Consider the following 20,335-nt stretch of genomic DNA (forward strand, 5'->3'; position numbering starts at 1 on the left):
CATCTGCAAAAGGAGTTAACAGAGGAATCAATTTTTTTTTTGCAACATGACAAGACCACGAGATCTTACCTTCCACTACCGTCGACCAATCTGCAACAAAAGCTTCAATACAAGCCTTGGGAGACCAAGATTCGCCTACTATAGTCCCTGCATCAAAACAACAAGAAAGGCAAATCCATACCCAACATCCGCACATGCAATGGCAACAGCAGGCTTAGGCTATTGCAAGGCAACCATTCACGGGCTACCCCTACCAATGGATACCGTATCCATGGTATCATGGGTCTATCCCCAACGCATCATCGCCTGGCTACCACAGCAACGTGCGAGCCGATGGAGGTCTACGAACCAGTGATGGGGCAAATCCTACCATCGGCCCAAAGTAGACAGAAGGGTTGACTGGACCGGATATGGGAACGAATCCCTACCCGGGTTTTCAAAATGCAAATCACGGATTTGGCTTGGGTGGTTCGGGTCAGGGCACAAATCCCTACCTGACTCCTGCACTAGGTTTCTTCCCATACCAGATCCTCGCTATCAGTGGCCGGCCGGAACCTGGCAATTCGTTGTATACAACAAACAGCAACGGACCAGAACTGAAGATCATAAGTCAGCAACTAACAGGTGAAGACAATTATTCAAGTTGGTCGCGCGAATTCCGGTGAGCACTTATAATGAAAGACAAAGAGGTTTTCATCAACGAATCGTTTCCGATTCCGTTCGACAAGAGAATGGCACGGCTCTGGAGGAGATGCAGCCAACTAGTTAGGACCTGGATTGGAAACTGCATCGCGCCCGAGGTCGTAGCTGGGCTTCCCCTGATGAAGGATCCAAAAAAGATGTGGGAAAACATAAGGGAGATGTACAGAAAACTTGACCAAGTTAAAAAAAAAATTTCTCTTATACAACAAATTTTCAAATCTGAAACAGGGGAACATGACCATCACAACGGTGTATAACAAACTTTCGGGTCTATGGAATGAATTAGAGGCAGCCAAGGAAAAGTTTGACTGGCCCGACCATATCCAACAACAATACAAACAAATGCGAGAAAGGGAGAAGGCGACGAGGTTCCTCCTCATCCTCAACGAGGCATACCTATCATTCCGCCCTCAAATACTGACAATGGAGACTCTGCCAAGTCTCGGCCGTATCTACCAACTCATCATATAGGAAGAGAGCCAAGAGAGGACGGTGGACCACGGCAAGGGAGGAGACAGAATGATCCTGGCGGCCAGGAGCCATTTCCACTCATCATAGAGGAGCACGGGGAGAAGAGAGGCGGATCTAGGGTTTTTCGAAAATGAAAATCCTAGGTCGGTTTTAAGGAGAGGGACGGACAGTGGAGATTACTTCCACCAATCGGACGGATCACACCTCTTCCAACGACCAACTGGACGAACGGCTCACGTGGCATCCATCCAACCGCATCCGACAGCTAGCATGGCATCCATCCAACCACATCCGACGGCTCACGTGGCACCTATCTAATTGGATCAGACAGCTCACGATCACCTAGCATTCATGGGCTGGATGGCTCCCAGGGCCCGTTCTTTGTAGGATCCGACGGCCTATATGGGCCCATTTCGGCCCAAGCTTTTCAATCCACCATCAGGCCCACATCAAATGCAAAAAATAATGGACCAAGAGGAAAAGGTAAAATGTATTGTGATTATTGTAAGCGCTCGCACCATATAATTGAGAATTGCTGGAAATTGCATGGAAAGCCAGGAGAAAAAGAAAAATGGAAATTCTCCTCAATTTTTCAGGTATCGGGTCAACCAATGGGAAAATCAATTACCCATGAACAATATCACGAGCTGATGGAAACCTTGAAGAAATTGGATCCCTCTGATAAAGGAGGCAGCTTCATAGGTACATCATATTGTTTGATGAACTCAATTTCAAAGGATGCATGGATTATTGATTCAGGTGCTAGTGACCACATAGTCTGTGATAAGGTTTTTCTTTCAGACATTACAAAATTATCTTTCCCTATATCAGTACAACTTCCAAATGGAAATACCACCAAAGTCACCATGACTGGGACTGTAAAGCTTAGTTCCCTTGTTACTCTTCAAAATGTGCTCTACGTACCTGATTTCCATTTCAATCTAATCTCAATTGCTTGAGCCTATGAAGAAAAGTCATATCACATTCTTTTCTATTCTGATAAATGTTTCTTTCAGGCTCTTTTAACTGGCAAAACGATGGGCTTGGGTAGAGTCAACCAAGGGCTATATTTTTGGATGGATTTTTCGCATCTTTTTAAATTATCTCCTATTGAATTCAATAATTCTTTTTGTAATGCTACTGCCAATGGTATGAAATTTCTTAATCATAAAAGATCGGGCCACAGTGCATCATTTCCTTGTCCTAAATGTCCCATTTGTCCCATGGCTAAGCAAACACGTGCTCCTTTCCAGAATAGCACTTCTCGAGCAAATGACATTCTTTTTCTAATTCATGCTGATGTTTGAGGGCCTCATCATACTTTAAATCATGATGGATCTAGGTTCTTCCTTACAATCGTGGATGACTACACTCGTGTTACATGGATTTTCCTCATGCAATCCAAAAATCAGGTCTTTTCTCATTTAAAGACCTTTCTTTCCTTATCCAAAACTCAATTTCAAAAACCAATCCGTCGGATACGCACTAATAATGGAAAAGAATTTTTCAATGCTGAATGTGCTTCCTTGTTCTCTGTAAATGGGATATTGCATGAAAGTTCTTGTACTTACACACCCCAGCAGAATGGAGTTGTTGAGAGAAAGTATCGCCATCTTTTAGAAGTGGCACGTGCACTTAAATTCCAAGCTTCTATTCCTGAAAAAATTTGGGGAGATTGTGTAGTCACTGCAGCATATCTGATCAATCGCATGCCATCACGCATCCTAAAGGGAAAGGCACCTTTTGAGTTATTATATGGGAGAAAACCGGATCTGAGTCAACTCAGAGTTTTTGGGTGTTTGTGTTGTGTAACTACAGTAGGCTATAGAGATAAGATGGCACCGCGTGCTAAACAATGAATATTCATGGGCTATCCAACCTTGCAAAAGGAGTATCGACTTTATGCACCATCTACAGGAGATTTCTTTGTCAATAGGGATATTGTTTTTCATGAAGATGTTTTTCCTTTTTCATTAACATATTTATCTGAAGATGAGAAGACAAATGGGCAATTCTTGTTGGAAGAAGATTCATCTTCTGGAGGAGAATTCATTATTACTTCCCCTCCAAGAGAAGTCGATATCTTGCCTCCAACACGTTTTGAGAATACCATTTAAGATTCCATTGAGCAGCCTCATATAGAAGAGTCATCGCATGAAGAACCAGCACAGCTGGGGGATACTTCAGAAACAATAACTACTGAAGAATTATCCACAACACCACAGGAGCCATAGCGGCATTCTCATCGAGCTACTCGACCACCAACTTGGAAGAAAGATTATATATGTGGTTCTTCAAGATCATCAGGTACTCGTTACCCTATCTCATCGTATGTCTCCTTTGATAGATTGTCGCTGGAACACCTATGTTGCATAAGCCGTATTTCTGAAGATCAAGAACCTTTTAGTTATAATGAGGCAAAAGATGATCCTCATTGGCAGAAGGCCATGGAATCTGAATTACATGCCCTGATAGACAATCATAGTTGAGATGTTGTATCATTACCTGATCATCGCAAACCTATTGGATGCAAATAGGTATATAAGATAAAATACAGAGCATATGGCTCTGTGGAACAATACAAAGCCCGGTTGGTTACAAAAGGCTTCACCCAGCAAGAAGGTTTCGACTATCATGAAACTTTTTCGGCCGTAGCAAAGGATGTCACGGTTCGTACTTTTCTATCTATTGCTACTTTTCGTGACTGGCCATTACATCAAATGGATGTCCATAATGCCTTCCTGCATGGTGATTTGGATGAAGAAATATACATGGAGCTTCCACCAAGATTACGGAGACAGGGGGAGTCAAAGGTATGTCGTCTCCGCAAATCTCTTTATGGATTGAAGCAAGCTTCCAGACAATGGTACGCTAAGTTTACCAATGCACTCATAGCCGCCGGGTTCAATCAATCCAAGTATGACTATGCCTTATTCACCTGGACAAAAGGTATGTCGTATATTTACTTGATGATCTATGTCGATGATATCCTTATCATGAGGAATGATGATTTTGCTGTAAAGAAACTTAAAGAGTATCTGCATTCTACTTTCCATATCAAAGACTTAGGGCCACCTAAGTATTTTCTTGGGATTAAGATAGCTCGTTCAGATCAGGGAATCTCATTAAGCTAGCGGAAATTCGTGATGGAGATAATATCAAAAAAGTAGGATTATCAGGCTGTAGACCATTAGTCATTCCTATCGAGCAAAATGCCAAACTGACCTCCGTCAACTATGACACTGGCGTATCCTCTCCTTCTAATGATCCATTGTTACAAGATCTCTCAGGATATCAGAGACTTGTAGGAAAATTAATATATCTCACCATGACTAGGCCAAACATTTGCTATGCAATGCAGACTCTTAGTCAATTTATGCACAGTCCGAAGCAATCTCACATGAATGCAGCCTTGAAGGTTGTGAGATACTTGAAGACATGTCTAGGTTTGGGAATACTTCTTTCTCGGAAGTGTAACATGGAAATGACGGCCTATTGTGATGTAGATTATGCCACATGTCCTATGAGCAGGAGGTCTATCACTGGTTTCTACATCAAAGTTGAGGAATCATTACTTTCATGGAAGACAAAGAAGCAGTCTACTGTATCTTTATCTTCAGCTGAAGCCGAATACCAATCTATGGCCAAGACTGTTTGTGAAATAGTCTGGTTAAGGGGTCTACTTCTGGATCTCGGGGCTCGCGTTAAAGGACCAACTTTACTCTTCTATGATAATGATTCAACACTCAAGCTTACAGCAAATCCTGTACTGCATGAGAGGATGAAACATATAGAAGTCGATTGTCACTTCACTCAAGAAAAGATTCAAGAAGGAATTGTCGAGACAAGAGGAATCAGGACCTCGGAGCAACCCGCTGATATATTTACTAAACCTATTTACCAAAGACAACATACATATCTTCTAAACAAGCTAGGCGTCTTGGACATATATAAGCCACCAGCTTGAAGGGGAGCATTGGAAGATATGATTTTGTGATATGTATTGATAGGGAATCAAGTATATTTTAGGATTAGAAAGATAGGAAAAGATAGGAAAATATTTAACTTCCTTTATTAATTTCTTCTTTGTAATTAATTAAATACATGATGTTGTACAGAAATCAAAGTAATGAAAAAAGGAGACAACTTCTTCTTCTTCGTCTTCTACCTCTTACGAAATTTCATCTCCTTTTTCTGACAAACCGGAGCTCCCACGAACCGGTTGGATGCGAGCTCCGGCCCAACGCCTCAAAAATGAACAAATATAGCTCAAGAAGGCCAACCTGGTTCGGATGAGACACGTAGCGATGAACGGCGACTGACGACCAGGCCTCTGGCAACGGCCAGGGACTTTCCCAATCTCACACTCTCTCTAGCTCGCCCTCGACTCTCTCGAACACTCAGATCTCGCCCCTTTTTCCTTCTTCGTGCGAGTGGACCAGCCTGCTTGCTCTCTCTTCCTGCTCACTCTCTCAATCTCCCTCTCTAAATCGAGCTCTCTCGAAGCCAAAATCTGTAGAAAAAACTAGAACCCAAAAAAAAAAAAAAAAAAACCCTCTCTCTCACAGCCGGGGTGCTTGGCTTCTGCCACCGCCAGCTTGCCGGTCGGATTGATGCCGACCGTAGATCACGCCGCCATCTGCCCCCTCGCGATTCCTTGTCTCCTCTGGTTTGTACATTTCTTTCCTGCCAAAAGCAAGACCGACATGAGGGAGTGAAGGAGAGAGGAAATAGAGAAGGGGTCGGGCTTGGGGAAAAGAAAATGAGGCTGGGCTTGGGCCCAGGCGGAAAAAGATTCAGAGGAGAGGAGAACGGAAAAGGACTGGGCCTAGCCCGGTCTGCCTTTTTTTAAAAAAAAAAATTAAAAAAATTTCGATTTTTTTCGATTTTTTTCAATATTTTTTTATTTTTTTAAAATTTCAATAATTAGTGATAGTAATGTAAATGCTCCTAATATCTCTATGTGATGCAATTTGATGAAAATTAATTTTTATTTAGGGGTTAAAGACTAATCCCTAATTTTCTATAACATTAACTCTTAAATAAAATGACAAAATTTAAGTGCCAACAATAACACCCATGAAAAACTCGTAATCTAGTTAGTGCGCGTAAGTCAATTCCTGTCGCATAGAATTTTAGGATGCAGTTGCGGGTTCTCTAAGTCCTACATGTTAATTAAGTTATAAAATATACAAAAAATTAGTGTAGGTTGCATATTAGTAAGCCGTTATTATAACATTCGTCCATTCTATTTACATATTTTTTATAGTAATAATTTGCGGAATCTTTGGTGATGAATAGGGATACGCTTCGCTTTCTTAGGGCATCTAGTTTTTTTAATTTTTTTTGCAATCTATTTACTATTTTGATTATTGAGTATTATGTTCTTGATTACGCACCCACATGATCATCCTTCATATGTTAATGGCATCATATAAAATTAATTAAGATTGCCTGCAGAAACATCTCCGAAATAAAAAGAAAATGTATCAAAAAAGCGTTAAATTAATCTAACAAAATCAAGTCCACGAATCTATTGAATCTCTAGTTCGTAAAAATAAAATGCATTCCTACATTTTGCTTGGGTGTCCAATCGACTAATAACTGATTAGTAGAAGATCTAAGAGATAAGTTTAAATGCATGTTGAATTGGGTTCAAGTGACTAGTAAAGTTTGAAACAGTCCGTGCTAAAGGAGTGATTGTCTCGTGAGACCAACCTTCGTTTCTATTTAGTAGTTCATTAGCTTTCCTAGCTCAACTCCGGGAAAGTCACAACAGGGATAAGAGAATGATGGAAAAAGATATCTTCCCTTGAGACCACAGCTTCAATTGATTGCTTGTTGTATATTCTTCATCCTTGTCAAGAGGATAGTTACTTTTGTCTTCGATAAAAGGTCTCAATGTAGTTTCGGTAGCCTGTCCTCTCTGCAGAGAGCTTTTGAGCTTCTTACCTCCATCAGCTCCATGACGTCACAACCATCATTTTAGATGCTCTTCGGCCAGAAATGGCCTACAAATTCACTATGACGTACTTCCACCTTCTTTGACATCCCATTCACAATTACCTGGAAGCTGTACATGAATTGCATAGCTCTCTTGCTGACTTTATTATCTGGTTGAGCTTGAAGCTTCTCGCACATCATTTGGCCTGCCAATCATGTCGAGCACATCATTATTTTCATGCATAGGACGGAAAAGAATGCAAAGCCTCTAGGCCTACTCTGGCAGCGGAGAGGGGACGCAAGAAGGGAGTCACGGAAGCATCTCTCATTCCCAGATATCCTAAAATTTCCCTGCCCGAGCTTCTTTAAGCTTGATATTGTCAGGAGTTCCTTCACATATGAAAACAAGTAATCACCTGGAAAGCGAAATCCTGGCAGATGGACCCCTGCAATGCGAGAAAATGTTATGTGCATTAAACACACCACAATAGGATTTGCATTGAACCATCCAGAGATTAACACATGGTGAATCCGAGCCCACTTTTCAGATCTTTTCTCTGTCCTCGGTCACCCCCTCTCTCGTTACTCTCTCCTCTCACTATCTTCTTCCTTTTCTTTTTTCACTTTTGGGGCCATGGACAACGCTCCGTGAATTGCAGCGTTACCGACCAGCCATGGACAAAGCCGGTATTTTCGGATCTGTTCGATCGTCGAGTTTCCAATTCACCATCTCCATCTTGCGAACCATGGATTTCGCGAAGTGCTTCACAGATCGTTGAGCGTAGTGAAGGACTTGGATGAAGTGGGTCGGGCTCGATCACGAGAGCTTGAAGTTGTCAAACAAAGGCAATATGCCGCTAGCGTTCCAATAAACTTCATCTATGAAGTACCGACTCTCTCCAAGAGCCTTCGTGTCGTGTCGGACACTTCGACACGTGTTCGACACTCTTCGACACTCGGTCAACGCGTATCAGAAAATCTGACACCTAATCAATGTTTCCAACACTTTTTGACACTCGAGTTGGAATTCCAACATACAAGTTTCTGATATGTGATTTCTAATATCGAGATCAATTTTAAAAATTTTCAATAAATGAGATGTCAAAATGTATATATGTGAAAAAATGAAACACAATAATAAAAAATAAAAATAAATGAAGAATGAAGAAAAGCCTAATCTTCTCTTCTCTTTTAACTCCCACTTTTTGTGATATACAATTCACCACTTAAGTTTTTTTTACTCTTCCGACAAATCTAACATGCGAGTTCGGAATATCGATTGATTATTTTTTCTCCAAGTTTAATGAATTATTTGAATAGAGTTGAATTTGTCAAATTGAAACAATAATGATATTAATAAATGGTGGATTAATGTTTTTAGTGTAAATTCATTCTAGGCTTTTTTTAATTATTTATTTATTTGTGAATTTCAATAAGATTAATTTGATTGAAATAATCATAAAAATGATAATTTATTATGTATATAAAAAAATATATGTTTAATATACAAAGCGTATCAACGAGTCGAAATTCTCTGTTTTTTTACAAACGGCGTGTTGGCTTGTTGTGTCGTGCCACGTGTCACGTGTTAGTGTCAATACTACTTAGAACTTCATCAATACGACTTCACAAAGGAAATTGTGATAAATCATTCCGGCGGGAAAGAATTTCAAAAATTACCTATAAGAAAAATGTCTAGCTAGGTAATTGAGTTGTGGCTGCAGCTGCAACTACGTGAAATGGTGAGACAAGTCAAATGAGAAGTAAATCCTTAAGCACAGATATAGAGTGATATGTCGCGACTCAACAATTCTCAAATTGATGGTTGAGCATGGTATGTATGGATTGGACGGCTGTTTTTCGGATGAGAGAGGGGAGATATTTTTGTCAATTAGGTCAGTGACATTAATTTAGAAGATTATGCTTTTGCTGATCATATTCATGACCAAGGTTGGTTGGTCGAGTGTCATTACTCATTATTGATAGTGACGTAAATAATTCAAAAAATTTTAGGATTACTAAGCAATTCCTGAATTTTATTACATTGCATCACATTCATGACGAAAATTCATGAGTTGAAATAACTGAATTTTACATAAATATATAACAATTTTTGAAAGATTATGATAACTATCAAGAGTCCGTGGTTCTAAACTCACTCGGAAGGAGAGACCACTCCTGCATTAAACACATCTCGTTAGATTGCTCACAAGAGTACTGAAATCATGAATTTGTATTCCTTCTTGACAAATCAAGTGCATTCAATTAGGTCGCACGGACAACCAAGATTTATTGCTTGTGTATCAGCACAAGTTATCTGTTTGTTTTGAATGTGTAAAGTACAATGTGGAAGTGTATAACTATGTAGCTATGGCAGCTTGTTATTGCCTGCAATGCCTTCCTGTTGACTTGAAAAGTCGGGTTATCGGGTGATGCGGAAGATGTCTTCCACCTTCCTCGTGCCGGCATTCACATACTGCAGGCAAGATGTAGATTGAAGTTAAATGAGCACGTAAGCGTGGTCGTCATGCTGGCAGTAACATGTAGCTGCTTAATGTTCCAAACTCTACTTAGAGAACAGGACATCAGAAACTGTACATGGTTTCTAATTTCAAAGCATCACAACAGACTAGAACAATTTCTCAATAAATGAAGTCATATGTAATCGAGTAAGCAGTCATAAAGCCAAACCGAATGATGATTGTGGGAAGGGCGACGGAAAATTCGAGAGTGCTGACCTCTAGTTGTAACTCTTCTGGAGTTGCATGTCCTCTGAAATAGCCGAATTTGGAAATCCTTATCAAACTCCAGTCACTTGGCTGCAAAAAAATCAACGGGCCTTCACTTCTACAGATCTTATTCATGGGAGCAACATAAATGATAATCCCCATGTAACCGCATCAAGTTGAATGATATGAGCAGCAGAATCAGCATTTAATTTCTTAACAGCGAGCTAAAAATCTCTGGAATCTGGATATTTCAAGTCCCATAAATCGGAAAGGTGTTGTTAATATGGCATTGTTTGACTAAGCAACATTCAGCCAAAGTAAATGCAAGAAATGGAATTGGGATTAAGCACTGGTGAATACAAGGACGGATTTTCAGAAATTGCCAAAGAATTGTGCAGGTTTAGACAAAAAGCTATGTTGGTTTACTATTTACAAAGGTGTGAGGGAGAACGGACTCTAACCTCATCTAGGAAGTTATCCAGACTGAACCCGGCCATACCAATAACCACTTGCACAGGTGCACTATAATTGCTGTGATCATAAGTATCAACCCCGCTTTGATCTTTCTTTGGCATGGCTTTACACTCATTTTGGTAAACCGAGCATGTTCTTTCATAGTTATGAACGTGGCCGAAGAGAACTAGATCAACCTGTGATTTCAAATGCTTGATGAGTACAATCTCACAAATAAACGGATTATTCTACATGAGAACCGGAGTAAGAAATAGAATGTTGCCTTGTTGTCCAATAGCAACGGTTCTACAGCATCAAGAAACCTATGGTCAGCACCTCCTCCAGAACCAGAAGTGTACATGGGCCTGTGCCTGCAAGAGGCAACCGATACACTTGATCTCTGTTTTCTTGAGATTTTTTTTTTTTTTTTTTTTTTTTTGGTTTGAGAGTACGCAAAATCAAGTGGTGAAACTCACAATTACCCAGAAGCAAATGTACTTACCCCGTGAAAACTAACCAAGGAGTTTTAGATCGGTCGACTGAAGCCATGTCCCCTTTCATCCATCGATACTGACAACATGACATTCCCATGATATAAAATGACAGCTCATCGACATGCAAATGTGAGAACAAAAGGGTTCAGCTCGATCACCCTTACCTGCTCTGAATTCTCGGACCAGTCATGTTCGGTTGAAATCACAGTAAAATGAACACTGGCTTGTTCTATGGAATACCATGGCTTGTCCTTCGCTGGGGTTGGCATTGGGAAGTATGTCTCATAAGCAACACCGCATTCCCCACCGGAGTCCGGAGTTGAGTACATGGATCCAGAGCCCCCATAATCTCTTCATGTAAAGAAACTTATAAATCATCTTCAATGCATGCTGCTAAGTATGTTGGTTCAGCTGTTTACTGAGTCTTCCATAATATGCAGGAAGAGGTGGATATCGACTGGCAGTAGTTAGTTACCTTTCATGGTTCCCAATTGCAGTCATGTACGAAACTCGGGAAGCAAAAGGGCTGATGAGGTTGAGGAAGAAATCCCACTCCACTAAGAAGCCGGTGGCGTAGCTTATGTCTCCAATATGGAAGATGGCATCCACATTGCCGGAGTCTACATAATCCAACACTGCCTTTGCCACCGAGATTGATCCTGGCTGTAGAATTATATAAAGTCACATATTACGATACCATCATAATCGGGAGTTTGAATTCTTGCAAACAGCTTAGTCTGTGCCTTTACAGTTAATTCAGATGAATGTGACGTGCTAATAATGTTTCATGGAGAGCCGGTTTCCAATATGATACCCCCCCAAATCGTGGCATATTTTGTCCCTTCCATCAGCATTCTTAAAATTTTGAAGGATACACATTCCTCCTAGTGTATGTACAGCATGGATAGCATCTTTTCAATGTTGCAATCAGAAATGTGATTTTTCATTCTATGGGGAATGCATGTTTACCTGAATGTAGTGCTCAACTGAATCATCCAGAGGGGCTTTTCCCATATCCCCAAATGCAAGAAACTTGAGTTCATTTGATCCTCCTGCCGGCGGTGTCCTGAACTGAACTTGTTGACTCCAACCAGCTGAATCACTAGATATCATAAAACCATCACGAAAAATAAATTGGATATGCCAACAAATGATATAGAAGTTTCTCATCAATTCAATTTCCAACCATCTAATTCAAGCCAGTGAAAAATAGATCACTCCATCTACTTCCACTTGCGGAAACTCATTTGCAGTGTCATGCGATGTATTACTCTAATGTCATGATAACAAGATGCTCATTTTTATTGAAAGCCGTGTACCCGATCCTCTCTCGATCAGACATGCAGCTACAATTCATCTTTAAGAACTAAGGTATATAGAAGCATTTGGCGGTGCTCTGTCATCCACCTAATCTCGTGAATTCATAGACAATTATTGTAAGGAACAAGTCCGTTGCATATCATTCATTCACATTCACTGCAGATTCGATGACCCTGCATCAAGTAGAAATGCCAGAGATATTGCAATATGCTCAGCAAGAATACCTCAAGCTGCTCTGAAACCGATCAGTCTCATAAGCAACACAGCTTCAGTCAGGAGATTCTACCTTCCATATTTGTAAGGATAAGAGGTAGAAGGCTGCAGTCCTGTCATCACGGCTGAATGAATGTAACCGGGGTCATGCCAACCGAAATCTTTGGCAGGACTATGTAGCACATTACCTGCTGAAAATTAGACCAACAAAACTAAATTTAGTGAAGAATGAGTCTTCATAAGGCACTTCAATTGTTTTGCATGTGACAAGGAAGTCCCAGTGCATTTACAGAGTTTTCAAGTAAGGGTTTGAGGTTAACTCACTGCACATATCATCTTGTGAGAATGTACTAACTTCGGAAGTTTGTGATTTCCCATCTCCGTATTGCACCTCTTGGGGCTCTTTGTCTCCACTAACCCATGTAATCCTCATCTGCAGATTAAAGCATGTATGATTACCAGTCGCAGTCTGCATTGCTTTCGCGTGTTTTATGTAGTGTTATTCCACGCTCAGGCGCAGTGTGTTATGCAGGCATGTTACCGCGACTTCATGGGCTAATGATATAATTGACATTTGTCATGACATTCATAGAGCCAAATGTCGGCGACACGACCCCGCAAGCTCAACACACCAATTGTTAGCCAATTCAGTGCTTACCGAGGTCCCAGTCGAGTCAATGCTGGAGAGATGGCCATAGAGCGGTTGGTTCGGGTTAGCAAAAGTCAAAGAGTTCGATTTCTTCAATACACATGGTGTTGCAAAACCCCCGGCGAACAGCACAAACTCAATGTCGGTTCTGATGTTTACAACGTGAAACGTCAAGGTGCCGCCGCATGTTGTCACCACACATTGACCGTCCTTGTATTTCTTGCACTCCTTCTTCTTGCAGCTCAGATAGTCCGGATCCTTGCTCAAGTATTGTGCCTGAAAATGATGCACATAAGCGTGTACCAAAAAGTTGAAGTGGAAACATTTCTCCTACTCTAAAACTAAATAGACAAGTGATGGTAGGTATACCAGAAATTTAGGGAATTTGGGACGTTGCAAAAAAAGAAAAGAAAAGATGTAGGTATAATACCAGGGTGGTTGCAATAGATGAAATTTTAAAGCATTTTGATAAAAAGGGCCTACTTAAATATTCAATGTAACTGGCGTCATGCAGCATCTTATATGTACCAAAAAATACAACAACAAAAAGAAAAAAAACTATTGTAAACCTTCATTAATATCTGGTATTACTCAAATTTTTTTATTTTTTTTTAGCTAAGTTACATATGGAATGTCTTCATTTGACTAATAAAAAAACCAACTCTGAGAAGTATTTTCATTATTTTCTGTACTCATCAAAGTTTGGAGTTTTCATGGTCAATGAAAAAAGTACATAAATTTCGTTAAAAAAAGTTACGTAAATTATTGAAGGATGGTTCTATAAGTCAATTACTTATTTCTTAAATGAAAATAACAATGATAAAAGAATTCGATAAAGAACATCGCAAAATATTTCAACCAGAACCAAATCTGACTTTATTGATTGAAACTTTAGCAGATTTTTTAACAAAAGACTTTTGAATCTCTTTTGAACCCAAAAAGAGAAACTTTTGACCAAAATAAAAATAAAAATAAAAATAAAAATAAAAAGGACTCCTATCTTCTCCGCTTCTTTCGGCAGATGAAGACTTGACGAGGAATACTTTAAACCTTAAAAGCAGCTACGACCATTAAAGCTTGAGGTTGGGTTGGTATAAACATATATAGTTGAATTAATTAAATTAGGTTAATGGTACTTAGAGAAAATGCAACATCAATAGAATATTTCGAAAAGTAAACTGAATTTCACATATTTTATCATTTTAATCCGATTTTATCTACCACCACAGCACAATCATGGAAGAGTCTTATCAAATATATTAATTTTTTGGTTATGTTGCAACTCAACATGTCCCTAACCAAATGAAATATGATAGTGTCGTGAATGCTATGAACACCATGACATGACTTTGGGGGTCACTTGTGAGGACCGAACCAAAGTCTTGGCAAAAGGAGCAAGGCATGTGCCGCATGAGTTCTTTTTCAGTTGCTTTTCTCTTCGGCCCTTGTAAATTCCAGTATTTTTTCTTTAGCCCCTCACTACTTTATGTTTCCATTACTTATCAAGAAGAAGGAAGATAAGTCATCAACAAGGCATGATTCAAGGTTAGATAAGGTTACCTTGACAGGATAATGGCATAGAAGAGGAAGATTACTAAGATCACCGGTCTCTGCATATCGAGCCTTGTTCGATGGACAATCTGAGACACTGCACCCCACAAGAACAAAACGAAAGGAAAAGAAGGAACGTGAATGAGTAAACGCTAACATGTACGAATACAGTTCAAAACTAGATATTAGGATGATTCATACTCGGCGTTCGATGGAGATATCATGGCAATCCAGTCGGAGTCCGCTGGAACCAAGACTCCGGTCACCTTAACCGTGAGATACTCTTCATCCCCAAGGGCGGTGTCGCCGCTGACATTGATTTGGAGATACCGGTTTGGGTCGTGGCACTGGAGAATTTGCCTTCTGTTTAGTAACCGGAACTCAGATATGGCGGTATAGTTGAGATGCTCAAGCGCGGAGTCAACCACCAGCGGGTGCAAATTCGACAGTGACGACCACGGCAAAGAAGAAGAAGAAGAGCGAGTCAAAAGGACGATGGAAATGGAAAAGATTGCGAGTTGTGTTGGAATGTGGAGCTCCATATTGGAGAAGCAAAATGCTTTGGGTGGATGAAAAAGGAAGGCTTGCTTTTTATACTTACAAGAAAGAGAGGCGGGATTTGTATAGAGAGAGGGGGGGAGAGAGAGGGACTGTTTGAAGCATCGAGGCGTGAGATGGATGTGTGGGATCTAATACCTATGGATAGCCATTAAATATATGTGGTTTTTATAGAGGTGGCGGGTGTTATTTACCTTAAAGAATAAGTAAATAAAAAAACATGAAGAGGGTGCTATGTTTCTTGACGTTCACATACGCAAAGTTGCTGATGCTCCAGATGCCGCCAGCTGTCCCTTACCCTTTTCATGTTTCTCGTCCTTCTTGTGTTGCACATTTTAATATGCATAGAATAAACATCTACGTTCGTCAAAAAAAAAAAAAAAAAAGAATAAACATCTACGCAAAAACAGATTGTTATCAACTAAGAGCGAGTTTAGTTGTTTCGAAAAGCTCAGTTCAGAGGTCGGATTTTGTTAGCTTTGCCCAATGGGAACTTGATCTGCTTCCAGCAGCAACCTATAGAGATGACAAGTTTGAGTTTATGGTTGATGTTACTTTGAATGGACGAGTTCGTCGAGGTTCCTCCACCTGGCTGTTTTGCACCCTAGCGTGGTGTTAAAGTCAAATGATGGGATTGGGGTTGATATGAATGCACGAGGAGCGTGCAATAAATGCAGCTGGCTACCTTATAAGAAACGAATGTCTCCTTTTAGATGCTCTTGGAAATATAGGTGCTGATGACGCTGATTCCGGAATAATGGAGTGATGAAAAGAGGACTCTTGAAAGCTTCATGTCCATTTTATTATTTGCTGGTCCAAGCGTATCATCAATTTATTACGTGTTCGACTAGGCGCCTTTGGCTGTCGCTAATACCGCCGATTCTTGCGGGCCTGCTTTCACATCCCTCATCACCGATAAGTCCTCATCACTGTGGGGCTTGCTCTAATAGAGTATCTTGTCACATGCTACCTATAATTATGGGTAAATTTCGGCTTGCGATATTTCAATCTGCCACATTTTATTTTGAATTTATTTAGCAAGATTCATGAGTTGAATTGGGATGAAATTATAATAATTTCTCGATTGGCAAAACTTTAGATTTTTTGTCATTGTCTCAGCTTTCATTTGCTTCTCCCCACGGATACTTGCAAAACGCTCCGTTAAAAGCAAAAGTACTTTTCTATAGGATTGATCATTTTGTCACGGTTCTAACTTGGGAGGGGGATGCACGTCCGTGCCTGAAAATATTGGGAATAAGCAGAAGTGCGTGTAGGTTGAGCTTCTGATCGATTATGATCAGATTAAAAAAACCAAGCAGTTTTGTTCTTAGTAAGAGGTCTTATGATATATTCTTCATTACCAGCAGCCTGAAATTAGTAAATTATTGATTTGTCAGCCTTTTTCTTGTAAACAAGCGTAAGCCCCTGGAAGGGATGGACCATTAGTATATCGGTATACTTCTTTCTCTTCTCGTCCTTATGACTCTTAATAAATGTGCCTCCTGGGAACATTATCCTCGGTATATAACTCGAGATATCAGCCACAACTTTCAGAGTACTCATCATGGGTTTGCACTGGCTCAGAATCTTCATATAGCTTTAAGCATCCATGGAAACAGTACCACTGTCTATCATCTTAAATTCTACTGTGACAAAAAACGAAAATCTCAGCAAAAAGTGCTTACCAATTCTCTATATAGAACTCCAAAGAGGTTGGGCAGAACAATAACCCAGCTAGAAGTAACAACTTGGATAATTAATCTGCATTGGAACTCCAAAACAAGAAAGGGGAAAAGACAAACAAAAAGGTAATCCTATAATCTTCATGGACTATATTCCTCTTTGGACAGCAATAAATAGCACAACAAATATGGGTGAAAGAAGAAAGACTATGTACGGAAAGGCTTGAGAGAGTGCACCTTCTTCGAGCTCTTCATCCTTGTCAAGAGAATAGTTGCTTTTTTTGTCAATGAAGGCCTCGAAGTAGTTTTGGTAGCCTGTGCTCTTTGCCGAAAGCTTTGAGCTTCTTACCTTCATCATCTCCATGGCCTGTAGAGTATTTGCACCATAACCATCATTTTAGATGCTCTTCAACTAGAAATAGCCTACAAATTCACAGTGATGTACTTTACACCTCCTTTGACATCCCATCAACAATTACCTGGAAGCTAAACATGAATTGCATAGCTCTCTTGCCGACTTTAGCATTTGGATGAGATTGAAGCTTCTCATACATTATACGAGCCTCATTTGGTCTGCCAATCATGTTGAGCATGTCATTATTTTCAAGCATGGGACAGAAAAGAATGCAAAGCCTCTAGCCTACTGTGGCAGTCGAGAGGGGATGCAAGAAGGGAGTCACAGAAGCAACTCTAATTCCCAGAGATCCTTCATTTACCCTGCCTGAGCTTCATTAAGATTGGTATTGTTAGGAATTCCTTCCCATATGAAAAAATGTAATTACCTGGTAAGTGAGTCCTGGCAGATGGACCACTGCAATGCAGCTAAACCATGAAGTTCACTCTGCATATACAAATCATTAGGGGATCAAACCATCAAACAAAATATCACAATCAAACAACCATCACACCAGAGCGCATGTAACACTTGGCCCTCAAACGAAAAAAACTCTTACACTTTTGGCAGGGTTACCTGAAATGGCAGCTTATTCATGATCTCTTCATAAAATGGTAAAGCTTCCTTTAGTTTTCCAACATCCATCAGAGAGTCACCATCCTTCAGAGCCTTCAACAGCGAACAATTCAATGACTTTAACTCTACAGTAAAAATAGTCTCGTAAATCTCTACAGAAAGGCAGAGAAAGAAAAACACTAAGACAAAGGGCTAGGTCTAAAAGTATTAGTTATACCCCATATCAAACATAATTTACTAGGAAGGTACCTTCTCACACTCAGATTTCAACTTTGCATCTATGTTTAAGCCCATTTTTTTCTTGTAAGCAGCAACAAGTTCTCTAGTACGTGCATCTTTAGCAGCCCTATCTTCAGCTGTTTCCAGCACATCCCCCGGGCGAATGGTCCTTCCACCTCCAAACTGAACGATAAAAATGAAAATGAAAAAAAAAAAGCTTAGCCTGACATTTGATTTATTGAAAGACACCAGAGAGATAGCACAGAAAATAACAGCTGCATGATATATATGTGTTTCTGATCTGTCTGTAGATCTGTATGTAACGACCAACCAACTAGATAATAAGTCCAGTCAGAGCATATGAAAATTTCAGAGGGCCAATTATCCTAACAGAAGACGCAACATTTGATATAACAAAAAGATAAAAGATCATCTTCATGGGGAAAATTGAAAATATGCCAGTAGAACTTATGTTGTATTTGTTTCCCCCCAGACTGGCAAAGTCTGTCACCTCAGTACGGTCTATGATTCAACTTAGCATGAAAGAGTAATAACATTTGTTTGGTAAAAAAATTATGGAATTTCAAAAACTATGCTCAAATTTATCATATGATATGAACCTCGTGTCCTATTGCTATGATAATACCCAGATCCAAGACAAGATAGGTAGGTGTGCCATCCCATTAGCATGCTAAAGCAGGAACAAAACCATTTTTCATTTCTTGTTCTATTAAACTTCAAGCAAAACGTCTAGGGACAATTGGAATGTAAACCGCTGCTGCCTTTGAGGAATAACTATCTTGGGTGGAAATTACTAAGCATGTATAGCCATATTTGTTCTGCTATTAAATTGCTCAAAAGCTTTACAAGAACAAACTGCACCAGCAGAAGCCAGAAAAAGAATCAACTTCTGTATCATATGATCTCTCAGTAACCGGCTTACCGTCTCAGATATGTTGTTCGGTCTTGGGAAGACACCCCAAGATGAAACTTTGGGTTTGTAAAGATCTGAATTATCTTCTTGGGGTGGTGCGACGGCAGGCTCCGTCGCCGTCACATCATTGAATTTGGTGGTGTCCCCAAGAATGATTTCCACCTCAGGAACGTCTCCTTCTGGAAAAGGGTCACTCACCGGAATTAAACCCGGTGGAAGCCCCCTGGTCCTTTTCTTGTCCGCAAAGTCGAGCCCCACAAAATCAATGCTCGAAACCACCAGCTGCTGTTCCTTATCCGTTTTTTCCTCCGAATTTACTTTACCAATTTTCCCTCCATTTTTACCTGTCAAGTCTAATTTAAGAAAACAAAAAACAGTCAACTCTTTCAGCTCCATAAAAACTGCAAAAGCAAGAACTTTATATACATGGCAATAGACATCATCCCTCTGCAACATCAAGCGTTCAGCAAATGCAAGAAGATCGATCAGAATCATCCGCCCACAGTTTCGGCCGAATGCTTAACAATCTTTTAAATTCACGTTCTTTGCTAATCTATCACGAGAAGAGGAACAAAAATCGCCCTCCCTTTCCAATTCGCACAATCATCTCATCATCCACAATCAGAATCAGCTAAAATCAAATCAAACCACCGAAACAGAAAGACAAGAAGAACTCCCTCCCTCCCCCCCCCCCCAAATGACACATCTCTCACCCGAATCAGCGTCGCTAGCCAAGACGTACTCTTTTGCCGCCTCGGCCGTCGCGATTCGACCGGCGCCGGCCGAATCGCCGCGGCCACTCGCGTCGCCGGGGCTCCCGACCACGCTCGCCTCGGATCCACCCTCCTCCGGCTTGGGCTGCAGCGACTTCTTGTACGCCCGAGCTTTCTCGAAGGCGAGCTTGACGGGGTCCGCGGGAGCCGCGGGTTCGGGCGCAGATTCGGAATCGGGCGGGTTCGGGGAGGAAGAGGAGGCGACTCTGAGGAGGAAGGGCTTGGGAAGATGACATCTTTTGGGGGATTTGGAGAGGAGGAATGTGGCGGGAGGAGGGAATGAAGGGTGAGGAGAAGCCATGGCCATTATGGGTCGAGGCAGGAAGAGGAGGAGGAATGGCGGATTGACGGTTTTTAGTGGCGGGAGTGAGGCCGTTAACTGGATAGTGGATGGTTTGGTATCGATCGTTTAGCCGCTTCTCCCCCACGGAGGTGACAAATGGGCGGACCGACCCGGATCGGTCCGGCCCGTTGTGGGAATTGAACCGGAAATAGCTCCTGTTTGTAAAATGATGCCCCCTTAAAAGTCATGACTAGGGGGAAGAGCATGATTTTACGATAGAAGCGGAATCAAGAACTAGATCAGAAGGAATGAGTTTGGTTTCAAGTTTTAAGATATGCAAGGTATGTCCTTATTTCCAAAAATTAAGGAACTAATTTAGATGGTAGGTGGA

The 20,335-nt window shown here is 40.7% G+C and overlaps 4 protein-coding genes across 4 annotated transcripts; 2 read left to right on the forward strand and 2 right to left on the reverse strand.

Annotated features, from left to right (window-relative positions):
* Positions 1–674: 674 nt before the first annotated feature.
* Positions 675–1,173, forward strand: LOC139882815 (uncharacterized). Its single transcript, XM_071867081.1, has 2 exons — positions 675–881; positions 931–1,173. The coding sequence occupies exons 1-2, from the start codon at positions 675–677 to the stop codon at positions 1,171–1,173; spliced, it is 450 nt and encodes a 149-aa protein (XP_071723182.1).
* Positions 1,174–4,501: 3,328 nt separating this feature from the next.
* LOC139882817 (secreted RxLR effector protein 161-like) lies at positions 4,502–5,140 on the forward strand. Its single transcript, XM_071867082.1, has one exon. The coding sequence runs from the start codon at positions 4,502–4,504 to the stop codon at positions 5,138–5,140; it is 639 nt and encodes a 212-aa protein (XP_071723183.1).
* A 4,398-nt stretch (positions 5,141–9,538) lies between these two features.
* Positions 9,539–15,067, reverse strand: LOC139882818 (probable inactive purple acid phosphatase 27). Its single transcript, XM_071867083.1, has 13 exons — positions 14,727–15,067; positions 14,535–14,622; positions 12,984–13,250; positions 12,650–12,758; positions 12,399–12,513; positions 11,762–11,894; positions 11,268–11,455; positions 10,957–11,143; positions 10,801–10,868; positions 10,582–10,669; positions 10,307–10,495; positions 9,855–9,935; positions 9,539–9,592 (listed from the first exon to the last, which is right to left on the reverse strand). Exons 1-13 carry the CDS (start codon positions 15,065–15,067, stop codon positions 9,539–9,541), a joined length of 1,908 nt encoding a protein of 635 aa, XP_071723184.1.
* Positions 15,068–16,913: 1,846 nt separating this feature from the next.
* LOC139882819 (uncharacterized) lies at positions 16,914–19,968 on the reverse strand. The gene is made up of 7 exons (XM_071867085.1): positions 19,602–19,968; positions 18,898–19,289; positions 17,985–18,137; positions 17,736–17,828; positions 17,548–17,606; positions 17,245–17,338; positions 16,914–17,132 (listed from the first exon to the last, which is right to left on the reverse strand). The coding sequence occupies exons 1-7, from the start codon at positions 19,966–19,968 to the stop codon at positions 16,914–16,916; spliced, it is 1,377 nt and encodes a 458-aa protein (XP_071723186.1).
* Between the last annotated feature and the right edge of the window lie 367 nt (positions 19,969–20,335).

The sequence above is a fragment of the Rutidosis leptorrhynchoides genome, unplaced genomic scaffold, assembly GCF_046630445.1.
Source record: "Rutidosis leptorrhynchoides isolate AG116_Rl617_1_P2 unplaced genomic scaffold, CSIRO_AGI_Rlap_v1 contig310, whole genome shotgun sequence".
Taxonomy (NCBI): domain Eukaryota; kingdom Viridiplantae; phylum Streptophyta; class Magnoliopsida; order Asterales; family Asteraceae; genus Rutidosis; species Rutidosis leptorrhynchoides.

Excerpts from the sequence above, each read along its gene's own strand:
- LOC139882815 (XM_071867081.1), top strand. The coding sequence starts at position 675 with ATGAAAGACAAAGAGGTTTTCATCAACGAATCGTTTCCGATTCCGTTC. Across the intron at positions 882-930 it reads TGTACAGAAAACTTGACCAA|GGGAACATGACCATCACAAC; the intron begins GTTAAAAAAAAA and ends AATCTGAAACAG.
- LOC139882817 (XM_071867082.1), top strand. The coding sequence starts at position 4,502 with ATGACTAGGCCAAACATTTGCTATGCAATGCAGACTCTTAGTCAATTT.
- LOC139882818 (XM_071867083.1), bottom strand. The coding sequence starts at position 15,067 with ATGGAGCTCCACATTCCAACACAACTCGCAATCTTTTCCATTTCCATC. Across the intron at positions 11,895-12,398 it reads TATCCTTACAAATATGGAAG|TGATTCAGCTGGTTGGAGTC; the intron begins GTAGAATCTCCT and ends TATGATATCTAG. Across the intron at positions 10,670-10,800 it reads CCTTGGTTAGTTTTCACGGG|GCACAGGCCCATGTACACTT; the intron begins GTAAGTACATTT and ends TGCCTCTTGCAG.
- LOC139882819 (XM_071867085.1), bottom strand. The coding sequence starts at position 19,968 with ATGGCCATGGCTTCTCCTCACCCTTCATTCCCTCCTCCCGCCACATTC. Across the intron at positions 19,290-19,601 it reads GGCTAGCGACGCTGATTCGG|TTTTTATGGAGCTGAAAGAG; the intron begins GTGAGAGATGTG and ends TTGCTTTTGCAG. Across the intron at positions 17,829-17,984 it reads TGAAATCTGAGTGTGAGAAG|GCTCTGAAGGATGGTGACTC; the intron begins GTACCTTCCTAG and ends TCGCTGTTGAAG.